We start from the raw sequence: 12,030 nt of genomic DNA, 5'->3' as shown, positions 1-12,030 counted from the left end.
AACTCTTGAGGAGTAAATGTAGAAATTAAAGTACTATTATCAAAATCCATAACACAAGATTTGAACCCAGTAAATGCTTCAAACTATGAGCTAGCCGAAGCTAAAAACAAATACGTAAAATAATTAGGAATGATATAATGCATACCATCCTTATCAGTGCATTGATGTCCCTCATCATCATAGAGCATAGAGATATGATTTACCTATTTCCTTTTACTCGCCTAAGCAAGAAAAAACTTTTGTATTTGCATCACCATGATGTATCCACAAAACCTTCAGTTGTTGTCTCCAAAAGGCCTCCTCTTGAGCAAGACTTACAATAACACTCCAAATTCATAAATCTTTATTCTTAAGAAAGTAACAAAACAAATGAATCATGAAGATAAGCCATCTAAGATAGAGTATTATCTTCTATGTATCACTATGTAATCCATTTCTTCAACAATTGCTGATTATAATTTAATAAATAAACCTTATGTTTACTCTAAGCCTAATAAAAGTTATTCTCAACATAAATTCTTAATGTTAATATGTAAACTTTGACAATTTTAAATCCTAAAATGAAACTCTTCTACCATGCAACGTGTGAGATTGCCTCGCATCAACATCGGGGATATAGTATTGAATGAGAAACTGAATTTTTTTTCATTATGTTAATCAATTTTGTTGAGTGTTTTTTCTATGCCCCCTCTTAGTGGGGAAGATTGAATTATTTATATGATATGGTTACTGTACATGGAATTGATGTTCTAGGTAGGCTCCATGCATCTTAACACATATGCTACCCTAGACTTAACATGTATTCACTGGTCCAAGTGCTTTCCGATTCATTTGTTTGGCTTCGTACCACGTGCTCGCGAACACCTAATGATGTGTGAGTTGAGCTTGCAAGGTGATCTCACAAGCTCTCCCTTCAAGCCCCTTAACGAATCCATTTGTTGGGGGTCCAAACTTGGGTCAAAGGTCAATAGTCTAGGTTGTGTTTGGGTTTCGGGTTGGTGATTGGGTATCTCATAACAAATTTATAGAAGGAAATTAAATGAAATGAGTTTTTCAACTTGGTATTTGATTTCACATTCTTCTATAATCATATCATTCGAAAAACAATTCTCTTGAATTTGATTACTAATCTTTTGGAAATAGCTATACATTTGATGGGTTTTAAGTAGTAATTAACTAAGTGCATTTTATATTTCAATCTTGTAGTGAATTTTAAGCAGTGATTTTCAATAGATTTTTTTTGTTATTTTGATCTTAATCATTTATAAAAATAAAAATAAAAATTGTAAATTTAATTCAATTTATTTATACAACTATTTTTAAAAGATGATATTTAATAGTCCATAACTCTTACTATTCTCATACTACATATTATTTTATACAAAAAAAACAATAACTAAATACATAAAAAATTAAAATTAAAGGAAAAAAAAAAGAGAACTTTCACAAAGAAAAGGTGGCAAATATCTTTATTGGATTAACATAAAGGTAAAGAGTACAAAGACAGACAATTTGGAATTTATTTTGGAATACATGAGAGTATTATAATCAGAACCTAATAATTTCCCCTTAAGAACAAGCTTGAAGAGGAAAATTATTGTAATTTTCAAAGAGTGACCGGTTCAATGAGCAATATGCTGATAATACCCTTAGTTGCTTTCCCAACATATGTATAGCCATCACCTTCGTTGTAAAGCACATTCATCACCCTTGCAAGATTTAGTATACGATTCAAAACTTCTATTGGCATTTCGGTTGGTTTCAAAAACCCTTTATTCACATCCTTCCAGGCACTCTCGATATGCTTGTAAAACACATTGTATGCTTCTTGTACCATTACGCCATATTCTTCCATGTAACACTCAATTCCCGAGAAATCATCTTCTCTCCTCTGCTTGAACTGCAACCGTAAAAAAATCAAAATTATTCTTCACTTGTCAGTATATTAAACTATATTTGTTTAGTGATGATAAAATAACTTTATTGACAATAACCCTAAAATGAAACCAATTTTTTTCTTATTCTTCTGTTTAAGACTAAACATTTGATACATACAAATCAAATTTTATTTGTTTTAGATCATGATAAAAACCATCGTTTGGTTTTGTTACAAAGACATTCAATTATTAAGTTAAGAATTTCATTCTTTTATTATAAAAATATATTATTATACCTTGTGCTCAGCAACATCGTCCATAAACCTACAAATAATTGTAGAAGCTTGAATGATCTTAGGGTTATTAGCAGCCCATGTAAAGGTCTCTGGTGTTACAATATCTCCCATGTCAACTAAAGCTGTAATAGCAAGCATGGCATAACCAGTAGTTTGCAATGCAGTAGCCTTAAACTCCTCGAATGATGGTTTGTGGTTTTGAAGAGTCCATTTGGCCTCCATAAGGAAAGCTTGAGCAAGTTGTATCATCTAAGTCAACAAAATCCCAACAATTATCACTAATATCAAATCAATTTCAATAATAATATTTAAATGATTATATATTTTTATTTCAAGAATAATATTTAAATGATTATATGCTGTTATTCAAGTTAATTGTTTATTCAAATCTAGAATTTAGCTAATATCTTATCTCTTTTGTACAAAATAAATGTTTGTCGGTGTACATACTATATTTTTGGCATATTCTACACGATATTGTCTTCCATCCTCAGCCATCAGTTGTTCCATTTCTTCATAAACATCTAATAATGCCTTGTAGCTCAGTTTCATGTATTCTGGAAGTTGGTCTATGCATTTGATATCCCACCTGAATCCAAATTAAGGTTATATTTGATCATTCCTTGTAATATAATTGAATTTTAACCTCCAATTATAAAAATCTAACCTCTCAATTGCATTTGTATATGGAATAAGCTCATCATATGTTGCATATGAGTCATATGTATCATCTATAACAGAAGTCATAGCTATCACTTTTGTCAATATCTTTCTACCAAGTGAATATTGGGGCTCAAAGTACACTCCCAGGATCCAAAAAAAACATTCAACCACTCTGTCTCTTACATATGGCAACTTTCTTTTGAAGTCTAAATCCTTCCACCACCTAAAAAATCATATCATAAAAAACCTCATTACTATAATGAATCTTCAAAGTTTTAATTAGTTTCACATTCATGTTGTTGACAAGTAAATTGTTAGATTCTTAGTTCGATTGGCAACTTCAAATTTTAAAATATATAAGTAAAATGAAATAGTTGAAAAAAAATGAATTCAATGTTCATATAATCACTTTTAACTAGTGATATTTAATAATGTTTAAGATTTGAATATTAGCATTTTCAACTCGTCTCCAATACTAAAGATGACCCCTCCTATAAATTCAACCCTATGCCTCAAAAAAAAAATTGTGAAAAAGAGAATAAAAGGGTGAAAAAGACTAAAAAACATACCTACAAATCTCACTTAGCTCTTTCCTATGCAAAAGTTGTAACATGTTGAAATCGATCTTAGCAAACTCCAACAAAGCCGTATTGTGGGATTCAATATCTTGGTATACTGAAAGATAGTGCCTTGCCTCAATCCTTGGCAAGCCTCTTCGGATTGATTTTTTCAAAGCATGAGAAACATGTTCAGACAAAGGATATTCTAAAGTTGCTACTGCAAGGGTTAAATGGTCAGTAGTGAAAGAAATCGCTTCATCCAATATATCTTCCCCATGAACCCTCAAATACGAAGCTTCGTAAAGCTCCAACAATCCTCGAACATCGCTTGTCAATGATGACTTAAAATCCCCTTGCTCGTCTTTAAACTTGTTGAATACCTCTGAGATCAAATTACCCAAAAGGAAATATCGTTATCAAACATTCCATGTTATTATATACTCAAGAAACTTAAAAACACTATGTTCTTCTTCCAATAATTACCACATGAAACATTGAATCCATGCTCTCGGAGTAATCGAAATCGAAGAGATGTAGTGTAGAGGTCATTTTCGGCATCATTGTTGTTATGGTAGATGTTCTCAAGTTCATCTTCGATCTCTTTGGTGAATCGGTAACTCACACCCAGTCTTTGGACCGAATCAATGAAGGTTAACTTTTGGGTTGAATTAGCCATTGGTGCCACAATCATCTTCCTCACTCCTCCTTCCAACTGTTGGTGGCGTTGTTCAGTTTCAGCATCGATATCCTGTTCATAATAATACAAATTTTATTGATATTAAAACACTAAATAATTAAACAAATAATATGTTAAAATTATATGTCAATATGCTTATATATATATGTGTGTGTATACATTGTCGAGACAAGTAAGGAAGAGATCTCCCCAAATGCTAGGCTGAAAGTCGGCTTTCAGACGCATTTCATCTTTGTTGGAAGTAAGGGGTGATGAAGAAAGAAGTTGAGAAACTTGTTTGGCCATTTCGGTTGATGAAAAAGCAAGATTCAAATGCTTAATTTGTTGTCAGTTTGATTCACTCTTGAAAGATAACACAAATTTTGTGCGAGTCTAAGAGTGCAATTGTTCAACGTATTTATACATAAATATTGGTGATTTTAAATAAAAAAAAGGACAATTTAAATTCAAGATAAAATTAGTGGAATAAAATACATGTAGTGTCCATTGAAGGAAAATGGCAAATTGATTGAGATGCTATGTTTTTCTTTGGGGTATTTTACTATTTATTTATTTTTTGTTTGTTTGTTTCTTTTAACTTTGAATTTGATGTTTGTAATGTTGAAATATTTTTAAATATTTATAGTGTTTTAATAACTATAAATAAAATAGTGTAATTAATCAAAATTTATATTTTTTTAGTTATTGATCAAGAGTTATGACTATTCATAATAATAAGTTAAATCTTCTAATTATGAAGAGTTATATCACTTGATTTTTTTAATAAAGAATTATAACTATTCAAACAGTATTTCTTAAATAGTTATGTTTATTTAAGAGAGGTTAATTGAATAATTGTATCTCTTACTTTAATAGTTATATCTATTTAAGAGATATTAGTTGAATAATTATATCTCTTCTAAAGATGTGATTATTTAGAAAAGACACTTATTGGAAAGAGATATGAGAATTCCTAAAAATAAGAGTGAGATTCCATTTGAAAAATATAGCAAAAAGTTCTCAAAGATCTTTATATTCTTCCTCCATCTTCTATTTTTCTTAGATTGTTTTATAAAGAATAGTCGTAGAAAATTATTATAGAAATTGATTTTCTTATTTTACTCTATTCAGTGCTTAGTGGGCTATTTTCATCAATGTAAAATGCAAATAGTCACCGGGTTTCATTGTATCCTCAAGGTTCATTTGTTTGAAACTCATTTGTGCACCGAGTATAGATGGGGGAAAATAGAACTGTAACACCCTAGACCCAGCCTAGGCATCCAGTCCAAGTTTAGAGAGTTACATTATCAATACTTAAATACTACACAAAACACAATAATACCAAACCATGATTCACATAAAATTTAACACAAAGCTTAGTTAGACATATAATCTTCCAAAGTCATACTATTATAGTTTATCAAAACTCTTATCGAAATAATTTAAAAAAAGCTAAAAGCTTGACCGAGCTCTCGCGGCATCGACCCGTTCAGTTCTGCGAACCACTTGAAATCCAAGCAATATCAAAATGAGTTGTAAACTTTACGTAAAAGAAGTTTATTCAATTAATACTCATTTATAAAGTAGTTCCAAATTTAGGGATTCGGTTCGATACAGAAGTAATTTCAGTTCAGATTCAGAGTAGATTAGTTACATATATATATACAATTTCAGATCATATACGATACAGATCAGATTTAGATGCAATATTCCTATCCCCATTCGCTAGACACCGTTTTCAGCCATCCCAACACACCATTTAGGGATATTCAATGCCCAACCAACCCTGCACACCTTAGAGTGTTCGTTGACACTTTTACAGAGATGCAGTTTAGCTACTAGATCAGTATGGCGTAGCCACATTTTCAGAATAGAATTCTTCCTTCTTCACAAAATACCAACCCATGCCAATGCATAACACAAATACCGTATCATGCATTCAGTCATTCTAATCTATTTCATAATTAAATAAAAGAGTTCGACATCATAATAAGCATTATAGTATACATATAACTATGTAGCTCACAGATCAATCTTAGAGTATCAGACAGTTCACATATAATCAAATTCAATTATTCGTACATTGAAGAGGCCAGTATTAGTGTTAAGTAATGTTTTCGGCCTTAAGAACAGGTTTCGAGCCCTAATAACATGCCACACGACCAGGTCACACGGCCATGTGTCTCACTCGTGTGGTTCCAAAGCATAAACAATGAGTTACATGAACTAGATACACACCCGTCCTTGTCTGTGTGACTCACACAGCCTGGGTACATGCACGTGTCTCTGGCTGTGTGGCTTTGTACCACAAACAGTGAGTTACACGGCTTGGACACACATCCGTGTCCCTGGCCATGTGGAATCTACACTAATATGGCCACACATGACCTAGACACACGGCGGTGTGGCCCCAAACTGAATGAACAGTGAGTTACACAGCCAAGCACACGGCCTAGGCACACGCCCGTGTGCCTGGCCGTGTGGTGTCGACAGCCACCATTTTTGGCAACCTAAAACTTGCAAAATTAAGGTTTTCGGTCCAGACTTGATTTTTCTTCGATGGAGAAACAACATGGAGACTACCCAGAACCTAATTAATCATTCAATAATCAATTACACCATTGATTTCAATATTTTAGAAAAATCAACCTACCACTAAGATCATGTCGAAAGTTTCGACGCAATCTCAACTCAATTCGCATACTCACCTCGCACAAAACAGAGGAAATCAGACTAACACGGTGGAATAATCTCTTGGAATATCCTCGCCTAAAAAGGTAGCCAATTGAATGATTAAACAGAATGTTCAAGCAACCGAGAAAAATCCCATTTAGATAGAATATTGTTAACGCCACGAAACTCATAAACCGAGAGAAAAGCAATAACAAAACTTACCTAGTAATTGCACAGTCGGCCTTATAAGCAATGATGAACTTCCAATTAATGCAAAATTGAATACTGTAAAAGGAAAAATAAAAGAACAAAAGGAGAACCAAAAAATAAAGTAAACTTTTGAAAAACAAAGAAGAAGGTACGATAGAAATTATTTAGACTATTTTAAATTAACCACCATCCTACCTTCCTGCATTTGCAAAAAAAATATTTCCTAAAGCATACGATGGGATTTAAGCTTGGAACCAGATAGAATATAGACAAATGCTTAACTAGTGAACCAGTAGGCTCATTCTTGACACCGGTTTACCCAGAATTGGATTTAACTACAAAACACATAGATGAAGGTTGTTATAAAAACAATAACAAAACTTTTAACGATGCCACTCAAACTCCAAACCTTAAACACAGAAGCAAAGCACAGAACCACAGATACAAAAATCTAATTACTGTAAATTCTCACAATTAAATTCTTAAAATTTTGGGGCGTTACAACTTTCTCCCCTTAAAAGAAATTTTACCTTTGAAATTTTACCTGAGTCAAACAAATACGGATACAGTCGGTAGATCGATTCTTCAGGTTCTCACGTGGCTTCCTCTGTACCATGGTTTTGCCACAGAAATTTTATTAGTGAAATAGTTTTCTTTCTTAGTACCTTAAGATCACGTTCTAAGATCTGGACAAGTTCTTCTTCGAAATTTAAATCCGATCACAATTTGATTTCATCGATAGAAACAATATGCGATGGATTAAATCGATGCCGTCTCAACATCGAAACATGAAACACATCATGAATTTATTCTAATTTTGACGGTAATTCCAACTAATATGTAACAAGTCCAACACGCTTCAGAATATGGTAGGGTCTAATGAACCTCGGGCTCAACTTACCCTTTCGTCCAAATCAAAGAACCTTTTTTCGAGGTGATACCTTTAGAAACACTTGATCACCTACCAAAAACTCAATATCCTTTCTTTTTAAATTCGCATAAGACTTCTGTTGATCAGAGGCTGCTTTTAGGCAATCACGAATCACTTTCACAGTGTTCTTAGTTTCAGAAACCAGCTCAGGACCTAATATCTGGCGTTCACCTAATTCTGTCCAACATAGCGGAGTACGACACTTACGACCATATAAGGCCTCATAGGGTGCCATTTGACTACTAGACTGAAATCTGTTATTATATGCAAACTCCACCAACAGTAGGTACTCCTCTCAACTACCCTCAAAATCTATCACATAACTCTGAAGCATATCTTCTAGGATCTGAATAACTCACTCTGACTGTCCATCGGTCTGAGGGTGATACGCAGTACTGAAGTTAAGTCGGGTGCCTAAAGCCTCATAGAGTTTCTTCCAAAATAGAGACATAAATTGCGGATCTCTATCAGAGATGATGGAGATCAGAATTTCGTGTAGTATCACAATTTCCACAATATACAATTTTAGCTAGCTTTTGTAAGGAGTAATCTATTCGGATGAGAATGAAGTGGGCTGATTTGGTGAATCGATCAATGATGACCCAAACCAAATTTTTCTCAGTGGGGGTTAAAGGCAACACTGTAACAAAATCCATTGTTACTCGCTCTCATTTTCAGTGTAGAATCTTAACTGGCTGAAGCAGTCCGGAGGGCAACTGATGTTCAACCTTAATTTTTTGACACGTCAGACAATAGAATACAAAAGTGACTACCTTCCGTTTCAGTCTGAGCCACCAATAAAGCTCTTAGAGATCTCGGTACATCTTGTTCCCATCATGATCCATAGCATAAGGACTATTATATGCAACCTATAGGATCGAATGCCTTAACTCCTTGTCATTAGGTACACAAATTTGACCTTTGAAGCATAACACATTATCACTATTCAAGCTAAAATCGAAAGTCTCATTTGAATCAACATGCTGCATACACCGAACTAAGGACTCATCGCTCAATTGCGTAGCTCGAATCTGCTCTACCGAAATTGGTTTGACATGTAATTCTGCCAACAATCCCCTATCCCCAGCCAAACTCAGACAAGCTAACATTGCTCTCAGATTAATCATCGCTCTCCCGAATGGTATTCTATCGTACAATCGCAATATTTAAGTAGCTCAACCCATCGATGCTGCTGAATATTTAACTCTTTTTAGGTTAACAAATATTTGAGACTCTTGTGATCGGTGTAAATAATACACTTTTCACCATACAGATAAGCCTCCAAATTTTCAAGGCAAACACAACCGCAACCAGTTCAAGATCTTGTGTCGGGTAGTTACCCTCATGTGTCTTAAGTTACCGCGATGCGTAAGCGACCACCTTACTGTCTTACATGAGTACACATCCTAACCCGACATGTGAAACATCACTGTATACCACAAACTCCCAACAATATTCCTGTTGAACTAAGATAGAAGCTTGTATCAGAACAAACTTAAACTTATCGAAACTAGACTGTTGTGCCTTAGACCAAGCAAATGGAGTGCTCTTATGTAGCAGCTTCATCAGAGGCAATGTAATTAGAGAAAATGCTTTGACAAACTTTCGGTAGTAACCGGCTAGACCCAGGAAGCTACAAAGCTCAGATAGATTTTTTGGTTATTTCCACTCAACAATAGCTTTTATTTTCTTGGGATCAACTAAGATCCCTTCCACCGTCACCACATGACCCAAAAAAGTGACTTTCTGCAAACAAAACTTGCAGTTACTGAACTTGGCATACAACTATGTTTCTCGGAGTGTTTAGAGTACAATGCAAAGGTGATCATCATGCTCAGTTAGTTTTAGAGTAAATCTGGATATCATCAATAAAAACAACTATAAATTGATCTAAGTACAGTTGAACATCCAATTCATTAAATCTATAAACACTGTCGGGACATTCGTTAAATCAAAAGGCGTTACCAGGAACTCGTAATGTCCATAACGAGTCCTGAAGGTAGTTTTGTACATATCTGTCTCTTTGACCTTGAGCTGATGGTAACCAGAGTGTAGGTCGATTTTAGAAAAGATAGATGGTCCTCAAAACTGGTCAAACAAGTCATTAATCCTTGATAACGGGTACTTATTCTTGATTGTCAACTTGTTCAACTCTCTATAGTCTATACACATTCTCATCGATCTGTCTTTCTTCTTAACAACCAATACCGGTGCCTCCTATGAAGACATACTTGGTCTAATAAATCCTCTATCAAGAAGTTCTTGAAGCTGCGCTTTTAACTCGGTTAGCTCTTTCTGTGCTATGCGGTAGGGCGCAATGGACACTGGAGCAGTACCTGGTAACAGATCAATTCCAAACTCCACCTCTCTATCGGGAGGTACTCTTGGTAATTCCTCGGGAAAGACATCCGAAAACTCTATCACAGTACAGATATCTCCTATCGAAAGTTTTGCAAAAATAGAATCGGATACATAAGCAAGGTATGCCTGCACCCGTTTCAAACTAACTTATCTGCTACAAGAGCGGAGATTACATTAGAATGGTAATGTCGACGCTCACCAAACATGACCACTTCGTCATTTTCATGCGATCTCAGAGTAACTCTCTTTGTTGCAAGTCTAGACTAACCTGATACTCAACGAGCCAATCCATTCCCAAAATTAAATCAAACTCATTAAAGGGAAATTCCATTAAATCAGCTGGAAACACCATACTCTGGAACTCTAGGGTACCCGTCGGTATACTCTATCAACTCGAATTGACTGGCCCAAAAGACTAATCATAAAAAACTCTCTAGCAGTATTATTCCCAATGGTTAAATCCAGATTTATAGAAACAACACTAGCTATGTACGAGTGAGTAGAGCCAATACCAATGAGAGCATAATATGAAACAGAATAAATAAATAAAGTACCTGTAATGACATCAGCATCATTGCTCTCATCTTGGTTTTTCACCGTATAAACCAGTGCTGGCTGACAAGCCTCAGCTTGACCTACACATCTACCCGATGCTTTTTGTCCTCTCTCAGATCCATTACCACCTCTACCAGTACCACGACCTCTGAATGGTTGCTGAACTTGTCTCGGAGGTCGAACAGATTTTCGAGTCGAAGTCTACACCGTAACTGGCACTGGATCTAGGTAACGAGGGCAATCCCTAACTCGATCCTCTATCGAACCGCAATGGAGGCCTGCTCCTAACTTCCTCTAGTACTCGCCCAAATGATGCTTCCCACAATCACTGCACAACTGAATCTCAATTACTACAGTTGGTGCCTCGGCCTTTGGGGGCCTATCAAATTGCACCCGCTTCTTAAGACGCTGACTAGAACCAGAGGGACTCTAATCCCTCTTAATCTTATTCTGATCCTTCTCACGATCATGCCGTTCGCACTTAGTGCGCTTCACTTCTTCCACTATTTTTTCTTTGTCAATTAAGATCGCAAAAGCCCGCTCCCTCTGAAGAGCTATCAGAACCTGAAAATCATATCTCAGCCCTTCATCGAATCTCATGCACTTGTCGTATTTAGATGCTACCAAAGCCCGTTCATACCTATTCAGTCGCAGAAACTTGAATTCATAATAGATTGGTCACCTTGAACTAGCCTCATAAACTCGCGTCGACGAGCCTCAACATAACTTGCCCCCACATACTTACCCCAGAAGGCATTCTTAAAATAATCCCTGTTAATCTATTCGGGCTGAGCACCTTGTTCAGTTGTCAGCCACTACTGATAAGCTTCGTCCCGGAGTAGGGACACAGCACCCTCAATTTCTGAGTGGGAGTATAGTCAAGATCTATCATAATGCGCTTGGTGGCTTCGAGCCAATAGTCAGCAACAATAGGGTGACTCCTATGACACCCCTAAATAGTTCAGCCTCATTCGACTGGAGTCGTTAAGTAACTAACCTTCAACCTCCCGATCCTGAATGGGTTCCTATGATCCTCTCCAATTCTCGAATCATGTCCTAGGACAGTGCGTCGTCCCCAACCGTCAGAGTCTGGGACTCCGTCACAGTAATAGGAGTACCAACAGTCTCGCTAGTTTCTAAATTAGGCATACTACCCATAGAGGATGACTTTACTCGAGCTCCTTCTCGATGTTCTCGATGCCTCCGCATACCACGTCCACGACTACGG

General features: G+C 35.7%; 1 protein-coding gene across 1 annotated transcript; it reads right to left on the bottom strand.

Moving 5' to 3' along the window:
- Positions 1-1,457: 1,457 nt before the first annotated feature.
- LOC107903509 ((+)-delta-cadinene synthase isozyme XC14) lies at positions 1,458-4,611 on the bottom strand. Its single transcript, XM_016829577.2, has 7 exons — positions 4,253-4,611; positions 3,880-4,144; positions 3,406-3,778; positions 2,841-3,059; positions 2,624-2,762; positions 2,174-2,422; positions 1,458-1,900 (listed from the first exon to the last, which is right to left on the bottom strand). Exons 1-7 carry the CDS (start codon positions 4,376-4,378, stop codon positions 1,607-1,609), a joined length of 1,665 nt encoding a protein of 554 aa, XP_016685066.1. The 5' UTR covers positions 4,379-4,611; the 3' UTR covers positions 1,458-1,606.
- Positions 4,612-12,030: the final 7,419 nt, after the last annotated feature.

The sequence above is a fragment of the Gossypium hirsutum genome, chromosome D05, assembly GCF_007990345.1.
Source record: "Gossypium hirsutum isolate 1008001.06 chromosome D05, Gossypium_hirsutum_v2.1, whole genome shotgun sequence".
Classification (NCBI taxonomy): domain Eukaryota; kingdom Viridiplantae; phylum Streptophyta; class Magnoliopsida; order Malvales; family Malvaceae; genus Gossypium; species Gossypium hirsutum.
This window is presented reverse-complemented; position numbering and strand designations above follow the sequence as displayed.